Here is a 26,496-nt window from a genome sequence, read left to right on the forward strand (position 1 = left end):
ATCAGCGTCGACAAGGTACTGCGGAGCTAGTTGAGCAGAGCAGCCGCGGTAGAGATGTCCTCCGGTTACGTTGCAGCCCTGCATCGAGTTCACGTTGCGTGGGAACCCCAGTGGCACCGTTGCGTCTAGCCGGCCTAGCGGATCCACGGTGGTCACCCGAGCACGCGCCTGGACCTACCTGATGCTGGCATACATACTAATCACGAAATCCCGCCGCTACAGCTGTTCGATGTCGTCTTTGCGGAAAACGAGTCAGCGCGTGCTGCCGTCCACATCTTGCCGCGCGGGCCATGAGCTCATCGTGGTCTGGTGGCTGGCGGACCCGATGCCATGGCGTCGGGTCACCACGTTTCGTGGCGCGCTAGGGAACGGCCAGTCCCGACCGTCGGCTTCGGGTTTGGCGTCTTGAAAGGTAACGACCATGCAGATGCCGGGTCCCTGACTGGTGATCTTTGCATCACCGGAGTTCCCTGCGTTGTTCATCTCTGCCCCGTTGGCCGAGCTCCACCCGCTGACCCCTCCCGCCGTGCCATTCGCGTCGGCCGGGCGTGAGGTTGATGTTCGGCAGCCTCCAATCATATGCTGCGTGGTGTGGTGGATGTCGCGCGTGTTCTTCTCGGCGCGCAAAACCAGGCCGCTTACAGGCTGCCTACAGGGGTCGAGAAGCAAGCAACTGCAAGTAGCCGCGGCGCTGTTCCAAGGTGGATCCTGTGCACGACTAGAGGCGGTTGAAAGCGCATTCCAAGACGGCCCGGCGATGCGTGACAAGGCGGAGCAGATTGCTGAGGAGCTGCCGGGCAGGAGGATGGCGACAGCCCCAGTTCACGTCCCACAGTGCTGTACGCTTGTCATCGCCGGCATCTTGAGTTCCGGAGTACACACCGAAAGCAGACCCTGCGACACCCGCGGCCGGAAGCGCTCCATCCTCACCGCTCATCGAAACCCTGACTCTCTCGCGTGTCTTTGGCTAGGTTCAACAGCAGCTTACCCTGTTCGCTGTGCGTTGGCATTCCGTATCCCACGCTGCTAGCCGTGCGCTTAGCGTTAGCCGCGCAAACTTTACCCGCCTGTCAGCAAGGATGCCAGTCAAGCGCGTCCCAACTCTCCCAGCGCTCGGCCGGTCTTGGGACATTTGTTGTTCCCTGATACGCAAGCGCATGGCAGTAACCATGCAAGTAGGGGCAAGTGCCGATCGGACTAGTGCACCAGGGTAACGTGACTTCTCTCTGGCCCCCAATACTTCCAGCGTTGTACCTTCCTCATGTATCCAAGTCACGACGAACCTCGTGCGTCCCCGTCACGCCCATTCATCGCGCAGGCTTCTGAAATAACGACGACACCAAGACAATGTGAGTGTAGCCTCGCCCCTGTTGCCCGACAGACGGATTACAGATCATTACCCATTGTAATGGTCCGGCTTTACCCCGGTGATTGGACGGGCGGTGCCTCGTTTCCAGCCCGTTGGTACAGCGCATGATTGGAAGAGTCAATTTCTGATGGGTTATAAAAACCACCTTCAGGGCCGCTGCCATTCCGCAGCCTGTGGACGACGAGACGGTCATCTACGCCAACCGTAGATACTCTCGCTTCGCCCTCGACCATCGCGTCTACTGCGTCCCTATCGACAACGTGAGTCGCGAGGCGCAAAGCCAAGGCCGGCGCTGATAGGGCCGGCCCCCTGTCTGCGGCGCTGACACTCGTCTCGTTCAGGATGAACAAAATCGCATCGAGGAGCTCGATGACCTCCTCCGTCTCTACTTCGATGTGGGAAACGTGCTCGTGCCCTTTCCTCCCCGCCGAACGCGTAGAAGCGCGTCGTTACCCGCCATTCTCGACTGTGGATTCGGCCGAGGCGCGTGGATAGAACGGGTGCTGGTTGAGTATGAAGACACCGTCGACGTTCGTCTTCCCCCTTATTCCCTCTCCACGCAGACACCATCACAATAAGAACGCCAAAGGCCGTGTTCCATCACCCGTCCGATCGTCCACTAACGCGCAGCAACCCTCACAGATAACAGGCGTCGACCTCATCCTCGGCTCGCGAGACAGCGACGACAGCGGCAGCAGCGAAAGCAGCAACGGCAACACCAGCAGCCGCCTCTCGCCCGTGCAAGAATACGAAACAAAGAGATGGAACCTCAACGCCCCCTTCCGCTCCGACCCCAGCGCCGACCGCCTCCGCCCCGAAACCTTCGACCTCATCAACAGCCGCTTCCTTGCCGCGGGGCTCGACGCCCCGCGCTGGGCGTCGTACATTCGCGAGCTCAGGACGATGCTCAAGCCCGGGGGCTGGCTGCAGATGGTCGAGCTTGCGTTTCCTTTTGTCTCGTCTAGCGGGCTGCTGACCGATGAGTCTGCGCTGAGTCGCTGGTGGCGATGGTACGAGACTGCCGGGCGCCGACCGAGTCGGAACTTTCGCATTGGTCGCGAAGTCGGGCCGCGATTGACGGAGGAGGGCTTCGCGCGCGTGAGCAGTCAGACTCACATTCTTCCCGTCGGCGACTGGGATCCCGGTGCGTGTTCGGAACTATCTTGCTAAAGACCTGCCGACGGGTTCGCTAACGACCGCTAGACCGCGCCGAACTAGGCCGACGAAACCTCGCCATTGCCGAGAAGATGCTCGACTCCCTTTCCCTCTACCCCTTTCAAGCCGTCGAACGGATGAACGCAACCGATTACGGCAACCTGATCGCAGCGGCAAAGAACGAGCTGCGCGACCCGCAGTATCAACTCTACTATCAAGTGTAAGCCATTACACTCTTTGCACAAGCGTTGATTCGATCTCAGCTAATCGTTGAAAAGGTTCGTCACGTACGGTCAGCGAGCTGAAGTTCAGCGGTGAATGGATCCACCACTTTAGATGCGTTTCGCAAAGGCTCAGGGGAAGAGGAGGCGACATTTGGGCCTTTTAGTCCTTTCGCCTGTTACCTATTGTCAGTAGAGAGGGCTACGGCCGGCTTGGAGGACCGCGTATTGGCGCACAGCACGAGGTGAGCAGCATATGGCACGCGCAGTCGAGCGGTCGATGTGGACTGACACTCTCAACAGGACATTTCCACAACCTTGTAGACGACGTTTGTACCGTGCATAGGCTCGAGATGCATCCAAAGTCAAGGGGAAGACCCTTGTCTTTTCCCCTGTTCCTACGCGCCTTCCTTCCTCGCCTTCTGCCTACGTCCCGTGCGCGGCTATTCTACAATAACCCTACTCAAGAGAAGGAGGCATACAAGTTGTCCCAGGCGAGTGTTCAAGCCCATGCCATCGCCTCGATTCCGTCGTAGTAACGCGACCGCAAGCCCTGTGCAGCCTCAAGGTGGAACAACAGACTTCTCCAGCGACCGCGTGCAGTCTTCGCGCCACGTGGTTGAGAAGAAAGAAGTCTAGTCGAAAAGGTCATTCACTACAGTATCGCGCCGCCGCTGCCTCCGCTATGCCCGCCTGGCCAATCTAGAAACCGCATGCAGCAAAAGTCCTATCCTTGTCTTTCACTCCTCCGCCCACCTAGCTAGCACCGCACCTGCCCTCCTCCTCCACGCGTCAATCCCATCACCTACCAACCTTCTCCACCACCGCTCAATGCCCCAGTAGAGAGAGACCTACCCCGCAAACCTGAACCTCGTAGCCTCCAACCTGCCCAACCCCTCGCGAGGCGCCACATTCCGCCTACGATAGCTATTGGTGAAATCCTGCAACAGCGTGCGCACACGCCTCACCTCCCCACTCTCAATGCGCTGCTGAATATTGCGCAAAAGGCGCTCCTGCTCCTGCGGCGCGACACTGCCTTCAGGCAGCATGCTAACCGTCTTGGCCGTCCAAGCGGCCACCTCGCGCGGGAGGAGTTGGAAGAGCGCGAGCAGCACGCCCGACGCGTCGGGGAAGCAGTCAGCGGGGAAGGTGTACATCATGCCCGTCATGCAGCGCTGGGTGACGGGCTCGCCCTGCGCGAGCACGAGCTTGTGCACGTTTTCGCGCACGGGGGCCGGGTTGGCGCGGTTGCGGTATTGGCCGTCGGGGTCGAAGGTGGAGGAGGGAGCGGCGTCGGAGCCGTAGGCGAGGAAGTCGCGGAGGAAGTGCAGAGTGGCGATGAGGGGCTCTTCCTTGAGGAGGGTGAGGGAGGTGGAGGCGGCGGAGAGGATGGGGGGCATGAGGTTGGACAGGAGGAGTTTGTCGGGGTGGTAGAGGAGGACGTCGGCGCTGAGGCGGAAGAAGTCTTCGATTACGTCGGGGAGTTCTTCGGGGGGGAGGTCGTTGAGGGCGCGCAGGAAGGTGGTCGCTTGCTGCTCGTAGAAGGTGTAGATGGCTGTTGTCGTGTCTTGCGAGACGTGGTCGGAGACGTCGGAGAACTCGCGCACGATGCTGTCGGTGGCCCAGAGGAAACAGCCTTGTCTGCTGGCCGTGAAGCCGGCCGCTAGCTTTTCCGCCAGCTGGGGCAGGAGGGGTGCTGTGTGGATGCGGTACGAGAGCACCATGTATCTCCAGCATCGGCACACGCGCTCCACAATGGGGACAAAGTCGACGAATCCTTCGCAGATGGCGGCGAGGATGGGAAAGATCTCCTGGCAGTATTGGACGACCGGGTGGGGTCGCGATGGCTCGACTTGCGGTGCGACGGTCTGGATGAAGATGGTGACGAGGTTCAGTCGGTCTGCAATGGCCAATTTCTGCTCCTTCTCGGCAGCCGCTTGCGCCATGGCCATTAACCGCTTCACAACCGGCTCGCAGCACGACTTGAAAGAGGCGTACAACGTGTCGAGCGGCTGCATATTGAGAACGCTCGCCACGCCTTCGCTCACCTCTTCTTGGCTACTCGACGGAAGAGTATCCAGGTTGGATTCGTAGAACTGCTGCAATTGCGGCATGTAATCCTTCAGCAGCGCAGCACAGTCGTTGCAAAAGAACTTGAAGCTGAGCGCCGCGGCGCGAATGACCTCCTTATCCGCGTGGGAGAAGCAGGCCATGATGAAATTGAGCTGCTCTTGGAGCGTGTCGGGATGCTTGGCCGTCCATTCGGTATATCGGCCCAATGCCATGACAGCTTGGAAGCGGACTTTGTGGTGGTCGGGAATTTGGACAATCAGCGGGATGAGGCGAGGTAGCATGATGCTCTCGTCCGGCGGGACCATGCGGCCCATGGCACGCATACTGAAGAGCGGCGCCTCCAACTTCTGCCACTTGGGGACGTTGTTGTTCGCTTGCGGGCCGTACGTGTTCACCCATGCCTCGATGAGCACGTAGCTCTTCTGCAAGCACTCGGTCGTGCCGATGACCTCGCAACAGTCCTTCAGCACATCCCCGATCAGATGGCGGAACTCGCGGAACTTCTCCTCGGCTTCCCGGTCGCCGTCGAAGTAGTCGTTGGTTCGGGACTCGGGGTACTCCAGATGGCCGATCATGATGTCCACGAGCTTGGAGTAGAGGTCGACGAACTGTAGACGCGCTTCCATATACCGGTCGAGGGTGATGTACTGCTTCAGCTCGAACCAGAAGTTGAAAGTTTGTGACAGAGCGTCGCGCTCGCGATCTCGCAAGCAGCACTCCAGTATGCACTCCACCAATGCTCGATACTGTGCGGGCTCTCGTACGATCAACATCACCCAGGCCTCGCCGGCTTCCGCGAATACTCTGGTCACTCCCTTCAGCGTATCCCAGTCCTCTTCTTCCGCACAGGCCTGTATCCGCGGCTGCAATGTCGCCAACCGAGGATATAGGGATTTGATGATGCTCATGTTTTCGTCCACCTCGCGCGTTTCCTTGAAAACGGCACACAGCGTCTCGACCGCAGCATCGAATGACGTATCCCCTCGGACGGCATCCATAATGACATCCATAAGGGGAGAGTTGACGATATCGTTGAGCGGGATTTCGCGCGTCCAGGAGGTGATGCAGTCCATGAGCTGGGGATTGTTGCGCGCCTCCGCCGAGGATTCTGCGTACTGGGTCAACAGACGTAGCACTTGCGGCGCATTGTCCTCCAGCAGCTCCGTTGTCCGATCTCGCAGCTCATCCTCTGTCAAATTAATCTTGCGTCCCTCCGTGACCTCTTCCGGCAGCACGTGCAGGAACTCCAGAACGCACGGGAGACTCTCTCGATTGCTTCCCAACGTCGACACCACCATCTGCAGCACATCTTTCCACTCGAGCATCTGAATGGCGAGGTTGGCGAGGCAGACGCAGAGTTGTGTTCGTATGGGCTTCGGTCCTTTGGCGTAGGAGGCGAGGCATTGTAGGAGGGTATCTCGTAATTGCTCGTGGCTTTCTTTGGGCAGCTGGTGAAAGTCAAAGACAATCTGCGGAGGAGAATGTCAGTACACAAGGCCGGCCTGCCAACCCCCGGATTGCTTACCATACCTTCCCTTTCAACGTCGTTGCGGCGAAGAGCTTCGCCTCGTCGCTGGTTTGCTGCGTGGCTTGCAGCATGGCGAATGTCGAAGTCCATGCCTCGGAGGATTTCTGGAATTGCTCGAGGAAGGAGTGGGCCTGGCCCTTTTGCGCATTGCCCACATTGCTCTGCATGGTCGCCAGAGCGCTCAGGACAGGCGCAAAGGGCTGCTGATTCGCACTCATCGTGGCTGCGGTGGCCATGTTGATGTGCTATTGATGCGGAGGCGAGGTGAGGGGGATGTGGCGTGAGCGTAGATGCGACACCGAGAGTGGATCAGCGGGATGCTCCATTCACAGCGATCCCTCCCATGTGATCTGATTTCACGGCGAGGAGGGTGAGGAGGGGAAGATGGGGGAGAAGTGGGTGTAGAGAGGGAGTCGTTCCTCTCAACCCCACAGCTGCGAGTGAACGAATGTTTGCGGCGAGAAAAAGCTTGGCAAGGCTGAATTTGACTTCAGGCAGGCAAAGGAAAAAAAGCGGCGCCAGCTCCAACCACATCTTGACATCTACCCTCACCTCATCCACGCATTCACGCATTCACGCCTCGAAACCGAAGCTCAACCCTTCATCCACATCCTCTCTGCTATACCGATCGCCAAACCCCCACGCGACCCGGCGCAAACCGAGCAAACGCGCGACTCATCCTCCCGCGCGCGTTCTGTTCCCTCCACCACCCTCACCCACTACCCTCATCACACACCACACCCCACGATGTCCGGCCGACAAGGCGGAGGTGGCGGACGCAAAGTGCTCCTCCCTCCAATCAACTTCATCTTCAAGCTCCTACAACAACACAGCACCGTGCAAATCTGGCTGTACGAGCAGCTCGGCATTCGCATCGAGGGCAAGATCCGGGGCTTCGACGAGTTCATGAATCTGGTGATTGACGAGGCGGTCGAAGTGAAGCAGAAGTTGGAAGAGGGAGATGGGGATGGCAGGAGAGAGCTAGGTGAGTTAAGACTGCGCTCTGAGGCTGCAAGGTGTGGAGAGAATAGTGGTGCTAATGCATTTTACAGGCCAGATTTTGCTCAAGGGGGATAATGTATGCTTGATTCAGAGCTTGAATTAGCGGGTATGCTTGGGAAATGCTATTTCGGCGTGTAGATCGGGGCTCAAGTATGGGCATATGGCGGTTATGAACAGAGGAGCAAGAAGGCACGCGGCACCGGCTCACCACTGAGAGGGCAAAAGCTGAGACATCTCAAGAGCGCGGGAGAGAAGGGGACATCAGCCACGAGGCTCGAGAGGCAGAGAGAAGGAGCTGCTATCCATGCATGCCACGCCGACGTAAGTAGCTCAAATGCACCGACGTGGATTCACCGCGGCTTATGCTTCAATCGTCCAAAGTCAGCAACCTGCCGTCTCCCACCGCGAGGGCATCGACGATCCAGTCCGAGTTGGTAGTCGGCACTTCCTGTCCCATTGCGAGCAGCTGCTCCGCCAGACATAGTCCAACTACGAGTATGTCAGTAACAGCATCACAGCCACCGTAGACAGCATCAACAAAACGTACCCAAAAACGGCTTCCTCGTCCCATCGCCCGAGAAGCGCGTCAAAAAGCCATCATAGTAACCCCCTCCATGCCCCAGCCTACTCAAGCCGTAATCAAAGCACACGCCCGGCATGACAATCAAATCCAACGTGCCCTCGCCATCCTTCCTGCCCGGATCCGTAGCGTATCCCGCCTGCTGTGCCTCGGGGCCATACCGTGCTTCAATCTCCTCAATCTCCACCAGCCCCTTGCCACCCGCTGCGTTCTCCCGCTCCCCGATGGTGGCAGATGGGAGAGTGGGGATGCCCCAGTCGTCTCGAGGCAATGAGTGGAATTCCTCTAGCGACTGCAGGCGCAGCATGTCCATTGTACTTGACCGACCGGAGCCCGAGAGGTAGGGGACGAAGACTTGTTTGCCGGAGGTGAGAGCGTGTTGGACCAGGCCATCGGTTTGGAGTTCTCCTTTGGGCATTGAGAGATAGATGGAGAGGCGGGAGGCGTTCTGATATTGCGGAAGGTTGATGAGTATGTCCCGGACTTTCTGAGATTGGGTGGAGGTTTCGGTTTCCGGGAGGCTGGAGGTTAGGGATTTGATGTGCTTTCGGAGGTCTTTCTTCTTGTCTTTGGTTGTGGCCATGGTTCGGATGAGATTGGCCCGCGGGCGAGGGGGAGAGTTAGGGGCAGTCCGGAAGATTGTTGATATTGGCGGGATAGATGGATGGAATCGCAGACATGGTAGCATCAGTACATTTATCTCATCATTATTGCGTGATCCACGGATTGAGAAGCGTGCTCTGGTGATGTTTGGAAAGCCGGCAGGCGTCGACGCTCGCTCAGCCCTGCAGACGGAATGCATGTTCCCGCGCACGGACCACTCCAGGGATACGACACCCTTCAACCTTCAATCCTTCATCAACAACTCGCCCTCTTCACGTCTCTCCCTCCTTCACCCCCTCCCTCAAGAACCCTCACAACGTCGACCCCACCAGCATCATCCCACCATGCTCCTCTATCACAGTCTCGCCATCGCGCTCTCCTCCCTCACCCTCTCCACCGCACAGGACAGCCTCTTCGTCGCGCAAGCAGAAGCAGCGCAATCCCTCCCCGCCACAATCAAATGGCCCACCAACCTCGTAGGCACCTGGTCGACTAAATCCCTCAGCACGCTCACAGGCCCAGTACGTCAAATACCACCCCCTCCCAGCCCATCACCCCTCCTCCATACTGACCCCCCGCAGGGCTTCTTCGACCCCATAAGCGACGAGCTGATCGAGCCCGAGCACACCGGCATCTCCTACTCCTTCACCGACAACGGCTACTACGAAGAAGCCTACTTCCGCGCCATCTCCGCCCCCTCCACCCCCAACTGCCCCCAGGGCCTGCTGCAATGGCAGCACGGCAGCTACTTTGTCAACTCCACCGGCAGCCTCTACCTCGTGCCCATCAAAGTCGACGGCCGGCAATTGATCAGCAATCCATGCGCGGGCAGCAGCGCGGACTATCTGCGGTACAACCAGAGCGAGATGTTCAGCGTAAGCCACATGCCCTCTCCCTCGAATTCCGCCAACTAAACCTAATGTTCCCTCCTCGACAGATGTACTCCCAATTCACCGACCCCTACCACAACGTCCCCCGCCTCGACCTCTACGAATGGGACGGCACGCCCATGAACCCCATGTACCTCGTCTACTCGCCCCCGCAAATGCTCCCCACCACCACCCTCCTCCCCGTCACCTCCGCCACGGCACACAGCAAGATGAAGAAGCGCGCGCTCGCCCCTGAAGTCCCGCTCAGCTGGAAGAATGGGCTGATGGAGCACAAGGAGCTGGTGCGGAGTATCAACGCTGATCGTTTGTGGTGGGTCGGGCTCGGGCTGACGGGTGTGGGCGGGTTGTTGTATTTGGGGCCGAGGAGGATGGGGTGGGTGTGATTCATTTTGCTTTTTCGCCTCGTGTACGAAGGGGAGAAGGACGGCGTGTGTGGGTCTGGGATGTATGATTTAGTCGGGCTCGCTGGGAAGATGGCGGCGTGGCATGCATTAGATTGGCGTTTGGCAGGGCGTTTGCCGTTCAGAAAGAGGATGGGAGAAATGTGTCAATATCGCATCAAGATAGGATCGATCGAGCAGAAACAGTAGTAGTACTATGCGCATACATTCTCGGATGTTTGAGCAATTATAGGTCCCACTCACACACACCAGACAGCCCAGAGAGTCGTACGCCATGTTAACAAGAAAGAGGAAGCAAGAAGAAACGCCTCGCAAAATGCCCGCGGAAACCCACACTAATCCTTCTTCCCCGCCTGCTGCCCACCACCACTCCCCACCCCAAGCAACCCATCCATCGGCCCTCCACCAGCCCCCTTCTCTCCAACCCGGAAATACCCATACCCCCGCTCAACAGCCCGCAAACTCACCACGCGCCGACTCCACCACACGAAAGCCGCGAGCGAAAGCAACCCCAGCCCCGCGCTGAGGAACGGGTGCTCGAGAATCTGCCCCTTGATCACCCACCACGCATGCCCGAAAACAGACATGGTGCGCTTGGGCGAGATTTTCGGCGGGCTGCTGACGATCCGGCGCAGCGTCTCGAGGATGCTGGAGCGCGAGGGCAGGATCGGGTTCCCCGTCATGGTGACGTCCCAGTAGCGCTTGTTGTCCTCGTCGTTGACGACAATCTTCTCGCCCTGCGCGACGGAGATGCCGAACGTCGTCTTGATCCAGCGCTCCCAGAAGACGCCGTCGACCCACGCGAAGCCGACGTGCGGCCGCTGGATGTCGTCCGGGTTGATGCGGATGGCCTTTGCGTTGCGCAGCGCGCGCTCGTTGTTGCGGTCTTCGGCCTCTTTGATGCGCGATTGCTTGGCGTCGCGCAGGTCTTGCAGTTCGACGCGGAAGGCGTTTTCTTGCTTGTCGATCCATTCGAAGGCGGCGTTTTTGATTTCGCGCTTCGCGCTGTAGAATTCCTCTGCGCGGTCGCGGTTGAGGATGCCGAGCACGACGAGCTTGCCGTCCATGATTTCGCGGGCGTTGCTGGCGGTGAGCTCGGGCACAATGGGCAGCCAGACGGTGCGCATCCAGTCGAGGACGCGGCGGGTGTCGCGCATATCGCGCGGCATGAGGGGGCTGTATGTTGTTTGCTTCCCTTCGCGGGAGACTACCAGACGAGGCCAGGTCGAGATTTTGAAGCGCGTGGCCATGGCTGGATCGTTAGTCTTGACCAGTTTCGCGTGGCCGATAAGGTTCATGGGGAGTCGCTCCAGAGCGGCAAAGTCCTCGGCGGTGGTGGCGTGGTCGAAGAAGTAGATGAAGATGACCTCTTCCGTCTTCTCCATCTCCTCGAACTGCGCGGCGGTGACGTTTTGTACCCCATCGCAGACAGACACTGCTTCGTCGGCGTAGTTGATGAGATCGCCCAGTCCGCGGAGGCCGTCGTACTGGATCCTCTCGCCCGCGCGGAAGAAGAGGATGGTCGGGTAGCCTCGGACTTTGACGTCTTTGCACAGTCTCTTCTCCACGTCGCAGTTCACCTCGCCCACGTTCAAGCGCCCTTTCATCTGTCGTGCCATGCCTTGCCAGTTGGGCGCCATGGCCTTGCAGTGTGGACACCAGGGAGCGTAGAATTTGATGAACCAGGGGTCAGGAGTCATGGTGACGAGGCTCTGGAAGTTCTCGGCCGTTAATGGAATGCTCTTGCCCTCGGGATTCGGGGTAAGGTTCAACCCAGCGGGGATCCTGGTGGCAACCGTCAAGCCATCCTTTGTCATTGCAGCGCCATACGTTGTCGTCGTAGCAGCGGTGGGTGCATTCGCACCAACGGGATCCGCAGCCGCGGCGCCGACTTTGGGCAGAATCGGACCGCCCTGCGGTCGTGAACCCGGGCGAATGCTCTCCAACACCGTCTCGACCGCATTTGACATGAACTTCAGATCCTTCTGCCCCGTCATCTCTTTTGTAACCTCGCCGTCTTTGTAGAAGCGAATGGTCGGGTAGGCGTTGACGGACTTGGTACTGCACAAATCCCCGCTGGCCACGCAGTCCACCTTGGCGAAGCGGAAGTCGTAGAAGCGCGTGAAAGAGTTCATGTCGTTCTCATCGCTGATTGCAGCGCCCGCCGTCTGCGGCACGGGCTCCTGGGTGTAATAGAATTCATAGAGTGTTTTCCACGTCGGCGCAAAGCTTTGGCAGTGGCCGCAATACGGGCTGAAGAATTCGACCAGCCAATTTCCGCTCCGGAGGGCGTCGTCGAAGGTGGTGGAGTTGAGGACGGTCGGGGGAGGCACGGTCTTGCCGTTGAAGACGCTGGGGTTGGTGTCGTCGGGCCATTCGCCGCCGCCGAGACCCCAGGCTGAGCTGAGGAGGGGGAGAGCGGCGAGGGAGAAGAGATTGGGTATTCGCATGATGTACGGTGGTGGCGGGGCTCAAGGCCCGAGGGTTGGGGGTTGTGCTCAATACGGGGGGGTCGAAGCTGGTTGGGGGGAAAATCGAGATGGAGTTGTCCCTTCCGGATCGCGAAGAGATGGCCGAGCGCGGTGGTGTTTGGGGGAAGAAAAGAAAAGGAGGGTGAAGGGAAAACTGCGCCGGACAGGAAGGGCGAGCGAATGCAGGGTGCGGGCGGGATGCGATGGTCTTTTGGCGATTCAAATTTGGCTTTGGGCGTAACTTGTCCTCGCGTCGATGGCGCTATTCAGCGCTTCAGGAAGTTGGGGGGCGACCCTGGCGCTTTGTCAGCACGACCACGCGTATCTTTCAGCACGCCAGCTCCATCTCTCCAATGCCAATCCCGCTCGACCTCATCACCACTTTCATCCTCTCTCCACTCCCTCTCTTCGCCCTCTCCCCCTCTCTTGCCCCGTCCCTGCCGCCACAATGAGGCCTGCCATCCGCCTCTTCGCCTCCCTCTCCAGAACCACCTACCTCGAAGCCGGCGCGCCCACCGGCCTCACAGGCCTCCTCACCCACGGCACCCCACGCAGTACTCTCCTCTACCTCTACAGCTCGACCCTCGACGCCCTCAAACAATTCCCCGAGCACAGCGTGTACCGCAAGTCCACCGAAGCCCTGACCAAGCACCGTCTGAGCATCGTCGAGAGCGTCAAACCCGAGGGCCTGAGCGCCTGGCATGACCGCGTGAACAAGCTGGTCGACGACCACCCTGAGGCCTTCCGGCGGGTGAAGGAACTGAATGGCGACGGGTTTAATATTGTTTACCGCGAGCCGCCGCCGGAGTCGCACTACAAGAGTGATGAGGCGCGGGTGAATGCTCCGTACAAGGCGCGGCCGCAGCTTGAAGGCCCACGCTTTCCCGACGAGGTGGCCGGGCGGGGAGATGCGTTGGCGAGAGATGTGATTGGGGAGGAGCTGAGCAAGCTGACCATTGAAGCCGAGCCGCCGTTAACCCTGGACCAAGTCGGCGAGATTGAGACCAAGATTGGTGCGGGGCTGATTGAGGAGATTATCGCTGTTGCCGAAGGCGAGAAGGGACTTGTGGAGACATTGAGGGAAGCTAAGGTGTAAGTTCTTGTCGTCCTCTATTGCAAACCTGGCGTCATGCTAACGGGTGATGTGTAGATGGGATGACCTGGAAGAGAAAGTGCCGACCGATCAATGGCAGTACAACGAGAGGAAGAACATGTAGACAGGCCCCGTCAAACGTCCACCTATGACGGTAATTGTACAGTGTACGAGCCAAAGAATCAACATAAATCTCACAATCAATCGTATGCTCAATTCGTGGCCGCTTCTACTCGTCATGCGTATATACGTTCAATCACGATGCAGCTACGGTAAGTATCAGGGGTATCAACGCATCCAAATCCATCGTCCCAGAACACTCCCCCACCACGCCTGCGCCATGCACCGTGCTCAACCCTCAGAACGCCGAAGAGACATCCTCCTCCATTCCCAGAACCCCAATAGCCCACTGCAACCTCGCCTCCGCCTGCGTCCTCACAAGCCCCCGATCATCCTCCGCCTTCACCGGCCTCGCCTTCTCCCACGCCCCATTCAACCGCGGATCCTCGCTGACATCCGACCTCGCAATCCGGGTATACGGCGGGCCGCGCCCGGCCTCGTACGCCTTGACCCACGCCGTCTCGCACCCGTTCGCAATCACCTCCGCACTACCCCAGCCCGTCCGCTGCGCAATGTACTTGATCCGCGACACCGTGGCGTGCCGCTGCTGCGCATTCTTGTACTGCACGGCCGCAAAGAACGAGGGGACACACGTCTCGCACAGCGCGGCGGCGAGCATGGGATTCAGCGCCGTGTCCGGCGGCCCGGGGACGAGCGCAGCAGTGATGCGGCCTATCTCCGTCGCTTGGTAAGCGGTTTGGTGCGAGGCGATGGCGGCGGCTGCGTGCGCGGCGGGGTGCATGTGCGGGTGGGAGCGGATGGCGATGATCTCGGCCATGTGGAAGATGGCCCAGAGGCAGGAGATGTCGTAGGAGCGGTAGAAGAGGGCGGTGCCGAAGGGGGTGTCGAGCGGGGGTTGGAATTCGGAGGTCAGGGGGTCGAAGGCCGGGCCTAGGCTGCGGGAGAATTGGAGGAGGGCGGCGCGCAGGCGGCCGTATTCTTCCATTGCTTGCTCTGTTGCTGTTTTGAGGTCGGGCTCGTCGAAGGATGGGGAGGAGGTGGCGGGTGGTTGTTGGGGGTAGGCTGGTGGCGCGTTGTACGCTGCTGGCATTTGCACGCCTTGACGCGGTGGGGGCGCCATGCCGAAGAACTGGGGAGTCTCTTGAGCTATTGTTGCAGATGGTTGTGGAGGAGGGAAATAGGAGCTCGCCGGCGCCGGTTGTCCGTTTGGCGTTACCCATGTAGGAGTATTCGGATTCGAGTGGCGCGGAGTGCCGGGCAGAGACATGCCAGGCGCAGGCCTCCACTGCCCTCCATTCGCCTCCATTTGCCGCAGTTTGCGTTTCCGATCGCGTGCGGAAAAGTCTGCAATCCTCCCAAGCAAGAGGATGAGATGGTCAAAGGATCCATATACAGCGTCAAACCGGCCGAGAGGCGCGCGTGGCGGACAATCGGCCCATTGGCTGTAATCGAGTCTGCGCAGCAGTCCATCAGCTAAAGAAACGCGTTTCACACAGTCAAAAATCGGATACTCACAGAAGAGGATTGCCGCTGATGATACTCTGATAAGCATCCTGCTTCAAATACCACCAATACAGATCCTTCAAAATCTCGAAATTGCTCAGATCCAGGGGCTGCGGCACGCCCTCCTCCTTCGGCACCGGTCCATCATAGCTAACCTCGCTCCCGAACAGGCTGCTAACCATAGCATCGTCGACATCTGTGATCTGAGACAGGATCTCGTCCTGAGTCGAACCTGTTGGTGAAGACATTGTATCATGTTGTCCCTCAGCCTGTACCCGATGGCCCTCCTTTTCCCGCTTCATGCGGCGGAACTTGCGCGCAAGCGATACGAAGTCTGTCTCGAGGAAGAGCTGCTTCGAGCCCTTTAGATGCATATTCCACGCTCGATGATCGGCCGTGAGGATTTCGTAGAAGCCGAGCAGCATTGATGCGGCGATGGTCGTGGTCTGGTGACGTTTCTTGGAATTTCGCCCGAGCAGGTGGTTGATGCGCTTGCATGCCCATGCATAGTGTTGTCGCGAAGGCGTGTCGGACGCGTTCTGCAGGCGCGCAATGTGAAGACTCGCCAGCGCGAGCATGGAGTGCAGCAGGCCTTGGTGGTGTAATGCCGCCACCGGCATGGTGTACGTCCACAGCCCTTGTTGAGCAAAGGGGACTTTCCCATCGGCGAAAAGCACCGACGTATTGCGCGGCCGCCTTTCGAACACCGATAGACACGGTCCCGTGACGGCAATGAAATGGGCGAAAACGCGTGCTGTGGCCGGATTCCGTAGCGGATTCGCCGCGTCCTCCACTCGATAGTGATCGAGAATGCCTTCGTAAAGAAATCCATCATGTTGTCGCGTCTCTAAATCATGAACGCGGATATTGTTGACTTGGAGGATCCGGTGTAGCTTTTGTAGTTGCTCGTGCGCAAGGCCTGTGACGGCCGAGGAGTCAATGTCCATCTCTTCGTCTGATGCGATATCGTAATAGTTGTCGTCTTGAGTCTCCACGGCTGCCTGGCCGAGGAGGGTGTTTGTAGTATCTGCCGAGAATGGCTCTCGCGTCTCTTGGTAAAGCTCAGGGGAGGGGACGTTTTGAGAGGGAAGAGTGCGTGGCGCTGTCGCAGGTCCCGCGTGAAAGGCAGACGCGGGTAGCGGAAGTGGCTCATCCGGATGGATGGAATCGGATCGCGGCGGATACTGAGATGGCCATGCGCGATTCTGCGGATCGAAGGTGGGAGATGGTCCATAGGGGGATGAGTGGAACGGCGCCGTCGCAGCAGGAGAGTGTAGGTCAGTGTTGACGGGCCTGGGTGGTATCATGTATGGCGGCAGAGAGGGAGGATGCGCGGCAGATCGAGGGAGATACATGGGATGATGGAGAGTCGATGCATGCTCAAGCGTAGGCGCAGAAGACGACGGGATCGGATAGCCAATGTACGGGACGAGTGGTGGAGCAGACGTGAGCAACATGGCGTTTACGTCCCGCCCTTCGCCGAGGTGAATGATCGGAACGCCATGGACAGGTTCGCCAGTTGAATGCGGCTGTAACGCAGGAGGTGGATGAGGTGGAAATGCATTTGGCGCGGCGTAGTGCAGGATGGGCTGTCCGTGCTCGCCTACAGGATAAGGGTGTTGCCCAGGAGCGGCAGCAAAAGCTCCCCCATAGCCAGCATCGTGCGGCACGAATTGGCCAGGGTAGGGCAGCGATTGGAAAGCAATTTGCGCTCCGCCGTTGGGAAAGGCGGAGTAGTCGTAAGTGGGCTGGTGGAGGAGGACGCGCTGGCTATTATAGCCTTCGCACGATCGTTTGCTCTTGATGCAATTTTTGCACACCGGCTGCTCTTCACCGCATTTGATGCGGCGTTTTCGACAAGTCAAGCAACCCGTCTTGGTGCGCTTGCGCGACAATCTGGCCTTGGAAGACGCGTCGGTGGGCGGCGAGTCGTGGTCGGGTGGTGCTTGCTCCGGGTCATTGGGACCACCTTGCCGAGACTGGGATCCGTCTTCCGCGCCATCGGGGTCCATTCGAATGGAGCAAAGCGTATGGGTGCAGGCGGATGTTCAATTCAGTTGTGGACAGTGTCGATTGCTCCAACCCATGTTCATTGATAGGGCACGCGGGAAAGCGACCAGATCGAACGCTCTGCCCGCGCTTGCGATGCACGCATGTACGTAGAAGAAGAGGTGAGAGAGGCGGCGGCGGCGGCGGACAGCGAACAGGTGATGAGGGCAGGCCAAGCAGATCGTAAAGACTGGGCACAAGTCGAGAGGTGAAGGTTCAGTGTCACGCCAGCATGAGCGATCGAGCGAATGGAGCGAGGAGGGGTGGACGGCAAGTGCCTACGACTCAGCGGGTCTGGACTGCTGAATGAGGAGAGAAAGGGACCGACTTGGGACAAGAGATGCCGAGATCAATCAGACAAACGCGATGAGGGGGGAGGTGGAATGATGTGTGAGCGATGCGGAAGGGAAGAAGCGGTTACCGTGTTGAGCCCCTCCTCGGTGCGAACGAACGAGATTCGCCCGAGCAGAGCAGGTGGAAGCCAGTCAGTGGGTTGCTTAATTAAGCCAGGGCCATCAATATTCGCGGGCGAGCGATGCCCAGTTGGTGATGGCGGAGGGAGAGCCAAGCGTTGACAGCTTAGAAGTGCCTGCATGGGCCGGGGCAAAGCGCGGTGCTTGGGGGTTGGCGATCAGGCGATGATCGTCATCCCCAGACAACATGCCGGAGGGATACAGCATGCCGAGCCGCGCCAGTGCCCTCTCAGGCCATGTTTGTGGCTGGCAGTCGCATCCACGACAGGTGCACGCGAGGGGGCCACTGGATTTGGAGCGCCACCAGGCAGGAGAGCAAGTGAATCGGGCACTCCGAGACGACGAGGCCGGGTGGAGAGGTGCTCTTTGACAGCTGCGTGACGTAGTGGGCCGCCGTTGGGCCTGCACTCGTGAGCAAATCAAACGCCTCTCACCCCGGCTCGGCGACCCATTGAGCATTCCCTAGCGCGGGGGGCTCTCCAGCTACCCACTCGCCCTAGTCGTGTGCTGTAAATCGTCCAGCCTTCCCAATCGAGCCGATGGAAATTGCTCGACCGGCAGCGCGACAGGGGCGAGGGCGATTGTGGCTTGCGTTTCTGGCGTCATGTCTCCATATCCAGCCGGCGTGATGGGGAGAGCACGGCGAATCCTACCCGGAGGAGTCTCTAGCCCCGGCCCAATGTAGGGTTCAGGATCGAGAGAGATAAGACACCAATAATCATCGCAGAGCCGCTGGCCAAGAAGAACCACGGAGAAGCATCACGCCCTCTCTCCTAGCGCAACAACTACCGTGCTGAAGGAAGGCAGTGGCTTCGGTCTCGCCGAACAAGGCACGCATGACTCTGGGGTGTAGATATTGCGGTGCTAGGCATGAGTGCTCGATGTCGCCTGGTGGTTGTACAGCTTTCGTCCCCCAGTCACGATGGCGGACATGGGTCCTTATTGGGAAATTGATGTCCGTTGAAGCTCTCCCTCTTTTTCTCTCAATGAACAACAGCGCGGGGAAATGATCCATCCACGAACCACGCGTTTGGAAATCCCCGCATCCAAGCCTTTTGCTTCTCCCACGTGTCTCACGCCAGGAGGTGGAGCGATGCCAATGCACACCCGCACCACTCGATGATGATTGAAGCCACCGTCAGCCACTTGTTGCGCTCTTGCTTGGCTGTTCTAGCGCAACGGCAAATTCTCTCATGACTCCCACATAGAGGATCGGTCTAGCTGAGTCCAGTCAGATCCACTTCGTGCGCCACGACAACTAACTTCGTAACGTCAGCTGATGAAGATGATGAAGAGAACGAATGATCGTCGCTCAGGCGGACCATCCACCATGAAGCCTGATGATGTCCAGATCAACCTAGATTCGACCACGTCTTGAACAGACCGCAACCGGACACCTAGATTGCATCGTGATTGCACAAACGAAGCCGTGTGAAGAGGACGTGTGTGTAGCTGTACATGAGCGGAGTCTATATTATATCGTGTCCAACTTTGGCCATGCGTCTTCCTCTCCACACGGCCACATCGGCGTTTGTAAGTGCGCGAACACCCTCCAACGAGCCCTGCGTCCATCAAGAGATCCATCGAGGTGACGCACGCCAATCCGCAAATGACGTCTAGACGCCAGCGGGCGCAGCGATACGAGTGGCCTGGTTTGGTATGCTCATCCTTCACGGTCGTAAGGGCGCCTTTCGCAGGGTATGGATCAGTTCAGCAGGTCTCCATCGCCATCCTCACTCTCCCTCTCCTCCTTCGCCGGCTTCGCGAGCTCCTTCTTCCACAGCCTGTTCACTTCGGCCGCTTGCACGTCCGGGAAGACCAGATCAAACACGTCCGAATACCAATCGACCGGCTTGCCCTCGATGCCCTCCTTGATATTCTGCACACACACGTCCGAGTCAGCTTCAACATTCATCGACAAAAGGGGATGGGCTGTCCACAACTCACCTCAGGCAACTCCAGCCAATCGGAAGTATTGTCTCGCGGGAACACAACCATTCTCGCTCCGGCTCTACGCGCTGCGACCGTCTTCTCCCGCAGACCTCCAATCCGCAACACTCGCCCAGTCACCGTCAGCTCGCCCGTCATGGCAATCGTGGGGTCCAGACTCCGGTTCAACGCCAGCGACAGCAGACTCGTGGCCATCGTGATGCCGGCGCTCGGCCCGTCCTTTTGCACCGCCCCCTCGGGACAATGCAGATGTATCCGCGCCTTCTCGAAGAACTTGTTGCCTGGGTATTGCTGGGCGAGTAGGCCTTTGGCGAAGGAGTAGGCGATGAGAGTGCTCTCTTTCATTACCGGCTTCAAATTACCGGTCCGCTCCAGGCCTGGTCGGGACGAGTGGGTGAGGGCGCTCTCGAGAATGCTCTCTACGTACAGCGCGGCGCCGCCCATCTGCGTCCAGGCGAGACCCATGGCGACGCCCGGCGGAGTCTTGTCGTATAGTCTGTCGCTTGTGAAGACGGGAGGGCCGACGTAGTCTTTGAGGTTGTCCTTGCCGATGCTGACGTGGACGTCATCCGGGACCTTGAGAGCGACGCGCGGCTGCTCCGTGGTCTCCTTTTCCATCTTCTCTTCTGTCGGCGTTTCCGTGACATCCGATTCGTCTTTGGCGGATTCCTCTTGCGCCTTCTTGCCTTCCTCCGTCATCGCCTTGTCCTCAGACAGAACATCTTCGCCGACATCTTGTATGATCTTGAGCGCGGACTTGCGATAGACCTTGTCGATTTGCTTCTTCAGGTTTCGCACGCCAGACTCGCGGCAGTACTTGTTGATGAGTTCCATAATGGCGTCTTGTTCAATCTTGATGTCGACATCTTTCAACCCATTCGCTTCCTTGGCTTGAGGCGAGAGATATCGCTCCGCGATCGCCATCTTCTCGTCGCTCACGTATCCGCTGAGTTCGAGCAGTTCCATACGATCGAGCAGCGGGCGGGGGATGGTGTCGGTCATATTCGCCGTGCAGACGAATAGCACCTTGCTGAGATCCACAGGAACGTCCATGTAGTGGTCGAGGAAGGAAGAGTTCTGCTCGGGGTCCAGCAATTCCAACAGCGCACTAGATGGATCACCTTGATGACCACGTCCGATCTTGTCGACTTCGTCAATCAGCACCAACGGGTTCTCCGTCTGACACTTCTTGAGTGCTTGGATGATCCGGCCGGGAAGAGCGCCAACGTAGGTTCTGCGATGGCCCTTGATCTCTGCAACATCGGTCAAGCCGCCGACGCTGAAGCGGTAGTACTGTCGGTTGAGCGCACGCGCAATCGACTTTCCAATACTGGTTTTCCCGACACCGGGCGGCCCAACCATGCACAAGATCTTGCCTTCGACGGTGCCGCGTAGTTTGCCAACGGCGATAAACTCCAGAATCCGGTCTTTGACGTCCTTCAACCCGTAGTGATCTTCATCGAGGACCTCCTGTGCGTGGCGAATCCCGAAGTTCTCCGCACTCCGTTGGCCCCAAGGAATCTGCGTTAGCCAGTCCAGGTAGTTTCTCGTGACGTTGAACTCGCTGGCAGCGGGTTCCAGATGAGCGAGCTTGTTGATTTCTTCGTCAAACACTTTCTTCACCGCTTCCGGCATGGCGAGCTTCGAAGCCTTCTCCCTGAACTTCTCCACCAGCTTGTCCTTGCCGTCGCTCTCAAGTCCAAGTTCGCGGCGGATGCCCTTCATTTGCTCCATGAGCCAGTACTCGCGCTGTCGCTTCTGAATTTTGCTCTCCACGTCTTTGCTAATCTTGGAGGACAGCTGGGCGTTCATATGCTCCTTCTTGATCACCTCCAGCGCCTTGCTTAATCGTTGTTCGATGTTCAGGCTCGCCAACACTCCTTGCGCCTCCTCCATCTCGCCGCCAGATATCGCCGCGGCGAAATCTGCCAGTTTTGCGGGCTCATCGGCAATGTTTGCTGCCGATTGAGACATGGCGAATGCGCTCACGTGATCTCTGAACAGAGTGTTGACGTTCCCGATCTCCTTGCACGTGTTCACAATCTCTGAAATCAACGCTCGGATGGTCGGGGCTTTCTTATCGAATGGCTCATCGGCGAGGTTCTCAACCTTCACAAGCGAGACAGGCCAGGTGCGTAGGAAGGCGGTTGGATCGTATTTGGCTTCGTACTCGGACCCGGGCTTGGACTGTTCCGCAGCCGTGCCAGGCTCTTCAAAGGAAGCCACGATGTCGCCCTTCTTTTCTTCTGCCTCGGGTTGCTTCGCCTGGTCTTCTGCTGGCGCGGGCTCGATTGTAACTTGCGCCGCTTGTGAGGGCTGAGGAGCGCCTGGTGGTGTGGTATGTGGTGGAATCAATTCGCTCAATCGTATCCTTCGATGCGGATACAGCACAGCTTGCAGGGCTTTCTCCTCGCCTTGGCCGGCCGGGAAGGCTCCCGTGATCTGGCAGAAAGTGCCAACATCGTACACCTCACTCGGATCGTTGATGACATCCTGGCTGCTATCATGGTCCTTCAACAGAAATGCGCCAACATAGCTCTGCCCTCGCTTCAACAGCTCTTGCACCGCGGCAATGACCGTCTGGTCCCGGATCGTGATCGCCTTGTAGAAGCCGGGGAAGAGGGGTCGCTGAGCGATGGGTATTGCGAGAACTTGTGGGTAGACCTCCGGGGGCGCATTCTTCGTCAAGCTACGCTCTTGACCTTTCCGTTTCCGACTCCCGCCATCATTATTGCCGGAGCCTGATTCACCACCTCCACTGGCTGCACTCGAGGCTTTGCCATCGACTGCGCCAGGGATTGGGGTTGGCTCGGAGGGCTTGCTTTTTGCATCGATAACGTCGTCTACTGGCCGTGGCTTATCCGTCACCTCCTCTTTCCGCTCTTCCTGCGGCTGGACGTCATCTTCCTCCGGTGAAGACGGCTTCTCTTTCCTCCTTGCTGGAGAAGATGAAAAATTCCGCGAGAGAGAGAGGGATGATGGTTGTAGATAGGGTGAGTGCGTTGCGCCTGGTAATGAGAGCAGATGGGATCTTGACGGAGCGCACAGCTGCGCCTGGCAAGTCCTACATCCTAGCTGTTCAGCGAGGTGGGTTCGTGGCCGGGCATGTCGAAGCGCTGTTCGCCATGGAAGATGTTGCGCGTAGACCATGCTCTCGTGACGGGTGGCGTGCAGTGCTGGAGCCGCAGACAGGCGACGAAATGAGACGCCGATGATGTTGATGGGTGCGAAGAAGAGGGGAGAGGTCTGCGACAAAGGCAAAAAGCAAGACCACGGCGACTCAAGGCGATGGCGACGGAGTTACGAGTGTTCGCAAGCGTCACTGATGAAATGCTCGTGATGATTAATGTATGCCCGATTCGGTCTTTCAAGGAAGCACAGGCCACCCTATTGTATCTGATCTTCTCCGCCTCCGCCATCATGTCCTTGACTTCCATCTTACCACTTGCACGGTAGCCAGTTCGTTGACCGTGTCGAAATGGTCGAGCTCCCACTTAGCAGTTTGTACAGATATTCTCGATGGTCTACGTCCGTGGATGTGTGAAAGACAACGACAACTCTGCGGACTGGCCTTGCACTCAATATCAACCAATTCGTCCAGACCGGAGCCACCATTTTATCGTCTTTCGTATTCGAATGTTACCTTTAGACGGGGGATCGGAGCGTGGTGTATTGAGGGGCATGGCGTAGCAACGACATGTAATACAGTGAGGAAGCCACGCGCATTCCATGCCCGAGGAATGGTTTCATTCCACGAGCCCTGAGAATGTGTTCATGAGGGTGGCTGCGCCAACAGAACAACACAACGCTGCAGATTGAAAGCGGCCGAAACCTTTCTATGCCCATCCTGCTTATCGTAAACGCTTAATGTGCAAGTGCAAGCCCGCGGGCATGCGTCTAAGTGGTACTCTTCTTCGCAAATTCCACCCGGAGAATCAGATGCCCGAAACCATAGCCATCCATCTTCTCACATGCTCTCGCCGCGTCAGAGCGGTCAGCATACGAGACAAAAGCAAATCCTTTCGCCCGCCCGGTGTCTCTGTCTTTGGCGAGGAAGACGCGGGTCACGCGACCATAGCGCTCAAACATTTGTCGGAGGTCCTCTTCTTCGGCGAATTCGGATACCTGCAAAGGCAAGTCAGTATGGCATGGCAAAGATGCTTGAGAGATGAAGGACGTACATTAGTGACGCGAAGAGTGGCCAGATCATCACGCTCTCTGCCTCCCATCCGCTCGCCAGTCCCGGATCCAGTCTTGCCACGTAGATGCGGCGGAACATAACTGGAAGATCCCACACCCAGCCCACCAGCATCCTCTCCGCCTCCACCCATTCCCCCATCCATGTCGACCGCTGCACTGCCAGCCTCGCCTTCCGGCGCCATGGTGTCTTTGAAGGGACATTTGGTGGTAAAATGGTCGCCGCTGCAAATACGACACTTGATCTGCATCTTCTTCAGTGCGTCCGCCTTTTTATCCTCCTCCGGCGCCTTCTCTTGTTGCTGCCCACTCTTGAAGCCCATGACCGGGCGGAATATGATGTTTTCGCCGAGCGTGGTTGTATCACTTCGAGGCCCAGCTGGCTTGCCTGCCTCCGGGCCCATCTTGGGCCATGCTCGTCGCTCTGCGACCCGCGGGTTCTCCTTCTTCTTCACGATGGTCCTCCGTATCCTCTGTGTCCGCTTTGCCTTCTTGCCATCTTCGTTGATGAAGAAGGTGACGATCGTCTCGGTGCCATCCTTGTTCTTCGTGACTTGGGGTGGCGGCAGAACAGTGGCCAAATCAGGCTCACTGTCTTCGGCCCAGTCGGTGCGGGCGGGGGGAGTCTGTACGCTCGCAGCTGCCATGATTCGGTTCTTGTTCTGCGAGATTGTGGAGTCGAGCTGGATGCTTGCGTCTGCAACGAGCTCTAGATCTTGCCGGCGGCCGATTTCGACGCTCCACGCGGTCAGCGGTGTGGATTGAAGTTTTGCGTGCCAAGAGAGCGGGGTGGCGCCGGGCTTCCCGCAGGGCCCGTCGGAAGAGGAAACCTAAAAATTGACTTCTGCGGACTCGCGAGTTAATCTGTACAGTACATGCACTACATGCACCACATCTGCACGCCGGGGACGCGGAACTGTATCTCGCCCTGCGGGTTTCACTCGGCATGCTTTTTCGCGCCTACTAACGGCGCATCTCTTACCCCACACGCACACCCTATCCACGCATGTGGCATGCATGTTGACGAATGCCTGGGCAATGCGAGTCAGTCAGTGGGCCTTTGGCCACGCTCCCCCTCCTACCAGGCCGTCATCCCGGCTTCTCATGGCGGAGCACGAGGCCATCGTCATCGAGTCCGGCCAGCTTCATAGGCCTCCGTTGGCCAGTGCATTTGCTCGAAGTGGGCTAGGTCACCCAGTCTCAGTGCCTGCACGCAGCCCGGAGGAGAGCAGTGCCCTCCGTCATTAGGTCTCGTATCATCCTCCTGTGGCCCGGCCAGTCTGCAACGCAGGTTCACGAATAGCCATCGAGCTTAGCCCGACACGCTGGAAAGTTTCGATCGATTGCGTGACTCGGCGTATTCCCGCGGCTTTCAACCGCCATTGATTGGTCTTCAATCTGTGCACTTCCAATTCCCATCGCTGTGCACGTGTGCACTCTGGTCCGCGCCCCTTCCTGACCTGTTACAAGCTAAGACTTCAGGTGTCGTTCGCTTGGGTCTGGCCGCATGCCTCCAGCAGTCATGGCTGTCAGCAACCATCACACTTGGACATAAAGGAAAAACACATTGTGAAGTACTTCGACTCTCACGCTGGGGATTGTTCTCGGCTGCGTAAGCTGCGGAACATCTCATCACCGATCTTACTGCGATCTCCTGTGATGACAGATCAACCAGCTGAGGCTTAACCCACGAAATTCCGGCCATCTCCCCCCGATGTCTTGGCAAAACCCAGACCCTCATGCTTGGCGCGTAAGATGTGCATGATGCGTCCCACCATAACGCGACCCAGGTTTGCATTGCTTTTATGCAACAACGCCATCGACGCACTAACGTGCCGTTGCGCGCGTGCATTGCGCCGGGTGGAAGCAGGCTTGATGAGCCTCCCGCAGTCCTTATGCTCGGGGGCTACCCTCCGACTACTCCATTGGGGGCATGCGGGGAAGAGTACAGCTCACAAAGGTATTGTCTCTTCAGCGACATCGGTCTGATATCGGCGCTACCGTTGTACTTCTCCACAGGATACTGTATTGCCCACGCTAATCGACGAGCTGCGCTGCACCGTTCAGCAAAACGGCTCCCACATCGTCACCACTACTCTGGAGTTGCATTGCGCAGCGCTGGCTGAGCTGTCAGTTCATATGATCGCATGACAGGGTCAAAGTGTGGGTGAAAGAGAAGGGCCGATGCAAGTCATTGGGTCAAATGCTGTACGCATCCACGGTTGGACTCGCCCTGAATTCGCCGAATGTGAGGTACGACCATGATGGACGGGCCGCCTTCCTCTTCTGGGCGCAGGGCGTAGGGCGTTCCGGAAACGGTGATCGACTCGCGGGCCAGATGACGCCGATACTACCGCCACGCCCTGATCGGGGATCTACGACCACTGACGCGCACAGGCGTGGCTACAACGTACATTACTCCTGCATTAACACGCTGCAGGATTCGACTCGCGGGAGGACTGGTCTGTCGTTCACATGCGTTCATACTTACGGCAGAGGACTCGGCAAGTGACTCGGAATGTACAGGTTTTTGCACATGAGCGAGTTTGCATTCGTGTTCACCACGACTCAATTCCACTCACAAAACGGAAGGAAGCACGAGTCACGACTCTGTGACCTGAGCACTTGTGGAGGCCAACCCTTGACCGGCCCGCGCGGGTTGGTGATCCGCGGCTGGACTTGGCTGCAACACAGTGTTAACCTAGTTTGGTTCATGAGTCTCTAAGCGACGTGGAAATAGTGGTTCTCAGCCTCTTTGGGGAAGGACCGGGGCGAAACGGGCATCGCCAATCCCCCACGCCGAGTGCCGAGTGCGCCCAGCGATTCACCACACTCCCACACGATCAGGGCACAGCTC

At 58.3% G+C, this 26,496-nt stretch overlaps 11 protein-coding genes across 11 annotated transcripts; 4 read left to right on the top strand and 7 right to left on the bottom strand.

The window, feature by feature from the left end:
- Positions 1-1,189: 1,189 nt before the first annotated feature.
- On the top strand, positions 1,190-2,941 carry BDY17DRAFT_94372 (uncharacterized protein). Its single transcript, XM_033738858.1, has 6 exons — positions 1,190-1,349; positions 1,521-1,629; positions 1,711-1,899; positions 2,012-2,513; positions 2,573-2,744; positions 2,803-2,941. Coding segments are annotated over exons 1-6 (1,014 nt in total). The 5' UTR covers positions 1,190-1,347; the 3' UTR covers positions 2,843-2,941.
- Positions 2,942-3,596: 655 nt separating this feature from the next.
- On the bottom strand, positions 3,597-6,564 carry BDY17DRAFT_247821 (armadillo-type protein; the record flags this gene model as incomplete). The annotated part of the gene is made up of 2 exons (XM_033730856.1): positions 3,597-6,287; positions 6,349-6,564. 2 exons carry the CDS (start codon positions 6,562-6,564, stop codon positions 3,597-3,599), a joined length of 2,907 nt encoding a protein of 968 aa, XP_033591538.1.
- Positions 6,565-7,093: 529 nt separating this feature from the next.
- Positions 7,094-7,451, top strand: BDY17DRAFT_247988 (LSM domain-containing protein; the record flags this gene model as incomplete). The annotated part of the gene is made up of 2 exons (XM_033730870.1): positions 7,094-7,331; positions 7,399-7,451. The coding sequence occupies 2 exons, from the start codon at positions 7,094-7,096 to the stop codon at positions 7,449-7,451; spliced, it is 291 nt and encodes a 96-aa protein (XP_033591539.1).
- A 264-nt stretch (positions 7,452-7,715) lies between these two features.
- On the bottom strand, positions 7,716-8,511 carry BDY17DRAFT_321858 (5-formyltetrahydrofolate cyclo-ligase; the record flags this gene model as incomplete). The annotated part of the gene is made up of 2 exons (XM_033736708.1): positions 7,716-7,837; positions 7,896-8,511. 2 exons carry the CDS (start codon positions 8,509-8,511, stop codon positions 7,716-7,718), a joined length of 738 nt encoding a protein of 245 aa, XP_033591540.1.
- A 270-nt stretch (positions 8,512-8,781) lies between these two features.
- Positions 8,782-10,008, top strand: BDY17DRAFT_292677 (ROT1-like protein). Its single transcript, XM_033732867.1, has 3 exons — positions 8,782-9,052; positions 9,113-9,406; positions 9,469-10,008. Exons 1-3 carry the CDS (start codon positions 8,876-8,878, stop codon positions 9,802-9,804), a joined length of 807 nt encoding a protein of 268 aa, XP_033591541.1. The 5' UTR covers positions 8,782-8,875; the 3' UTR covers positions 9,805-10,008.
- On the bottom strand, positions 10,009-12,537 carry BDY17DRAFT_292678 (protein disulfide isomerase). Its single transcript, XM_033732868.1, has one exon. The coding sequence runs from the start codon at positions 12,270-12,272 to the stop codon at positions 10,158-10,160; it is 2,115 nt and encodes a 704-aa protein (XP_033591542.1). The 5' UTR covers positions 12,273-12,537; the 3' UTR covers positions 10,009-10,157.
- A 134-nt stretch (positions 12,538-12,671) lies between these two features.
- Positions 12,672-13,597, top strand: BDY17DRAFT_292680 (ETC complex I subunit conserved region-domain-containing protein). The gene is made up of 2 exons (XM_033732869.1): positions 12,672-13,385; positions 13,444-13,597. Exons 1-2 carry the CDS (start codon positions 12,742-12,744, stop codon positions 13,508-13,510), a joined length of 711 nt encoding a protein of 236 aa, XP_033591543.1. The 5' UTR covers positions 12,672-12,741; the 3' UTR covers positions 13,511-13,597.
- Positions 13,598-13,744: 147 nt separating this feature from the next.
- Positions 13,745-16,982, bottom strand: BDY17DRAFT_308444 (uncharacterized protein; the record flags this gene model as incomplete). The annotated part of the gene is made up of 2 exons (XM_033735213.1): positions 13,745-14,921; positions 14,983-16,982. 2 exons carry the CDS (start codon positions 16,980-16,982, stop codon positions 13,745-13,747), a joined length of 3,177 nt encoding a protein of 1,058 aa, XP_033591544.1.
- A 1,950-nt stretch (positions 16,983-18,932) lies between these two features.
- Positions 18,933-22,592, bottom strand: BDY17DRAFT_262624 (Lon protease C-terminal proteolytic domain-containing protein; the record flags this gene model as incomplete). The annotated part of the gene is made up of 3 exons (XM_033731864.1): positions 18,933-19,371; positions 19,440-21,692; positions 21,741-22,592. The coding sequence occupies 3 exons, from the start codon at positions 22,590-22,592 to the stop codon at positions 19,198-19,200; spliced, it is 3,279 nt and encodes a 1,092-aa protein (XP_033591545.1). The 3' UTR covers positions 18,933-19,197.
- Positions 22,593-23,339: 747 nt separating this feature from the next.
- On the bottom strand, positions 23,340-24,286 carry BDY17DRAFT_247170 (eukaryotic translation initiation factor 3 subunit G-domain-containing protein; the record flags this gene model as incomplete). Its single annotated transcript, XM_033730798.1, has 2 exons — positions 23,340-23,567; positions 23,624-24,286. The coding sequence occupies 2 exons, from the start codon at positions 24,284-24,286 to the stop codon at positions 23,340-23,342; spliced, it is 891 nt and encodes a 296-aa protein (XP_033591546.1).
- Positions 24,287-24,845: 559 nt separating this feature from the next.
- Positions 24,846-25,667, bottom strand: BDY17DRAFT_94471 (uncharacterized protein). The gene has a single exon (XM_033738859.1). It carries the CDS (start codon positions 25,489-25,491, stop codon positions 25,033-25,035), a length of 459 nt encoding a protein of 152 aa, XP_033591547.1. The 5' UTR covers positions 25,492-25,667; the 3' UTR covers positions 24,846-25,032.
- Between the last annotated feature and the right edge of the window lie 829 nt (positions 25,668-26,496).

This window comes from Neohortaea acidophila (assembly GCF_010093505.1).
Source record: "Neohortaea acidophila strain CBS 113389 unplaced genomic scaffold BDY17scaffold_3, whole genome shotgun sequence".
Classification (NCBI taxonomy): domain Eukaryota; kingdom Fungi; phylum Ascomycota; class Dothideomycetes; order Mycosphaerellales; family Teratosphaeriaceae; genus Neohortaea; species Neohortaea acidophila.

Bases quoted from the DNA above. Each gene is read 5' to 3' on its own strand.
- BDY17DRAFT_292677 (XM_033732867.1), top strand. From the start codon at position 8,876: ATGCTCCTCTATCACAGTCTCGCCATCGCGCTCTCCTCCCTCACCCTC. The intron at 9,053-9,112 runs GTACGTCAAATA...GACCCCCCGCAG, and splicing joins TCAGCACGCTCACAGGCCCA to GGCTTCTTCGACCCCATAAG. The intron at 9,407-9,468 runs GTAAGCCACATG...CCTCCTCGACAG, and splicing joins ACCAGAGCGAGATGTTCAGC to ATGTACTCCCAATTCACCGA.
- BDY17DRAFT_94471 (XM_033738859.1), bottom strand. From the start codon at position 25,491: ATGCACGCGCGCAACGGCACGTTAGTGCGTCGATGGCGTTGTTGCATA.
- BDY17DRAFT_292680 (XM_033732869.1), top strand. From the start codon at position 12,742: ATGAGGCCTGCCATCCGCCTCTTCGCCTCCCTCTCCAGAACCACCTAC. The intron at 13,386-13,443 runs GTAAGTTCTTGT...GGTGATGTGTAG, and splicing joins ACATTGAGGGAAGCTAAGGT to ATGGGATGACCTGGAAGAGA.
- BDY17DRAFT_292678 (XM_033732868.1), bottom strand. From the start codon at position 12,272: ATGCGAATACCCAATCTCTTCTCCCTCGCCGCTCTCCCCCTCCTCAGC.
- BDY17DRAFT_94372 (XM_033738858.1), top strand. The intron at 1,900-2,011 runs GTTCGTCTTCCC...CAACCCTCACAG, and splicing joins AGTATGAAGACACCGTCGAC to ATAACAGGCGTCGACCTCAT. The intron at 2,745-2,802 runs GTAAGCCATTAC...ATCGTTGAAAAG, and splicing joins TATCAACTCTACTATCAAGT to GTTCGTCACGTACGGTCAGC.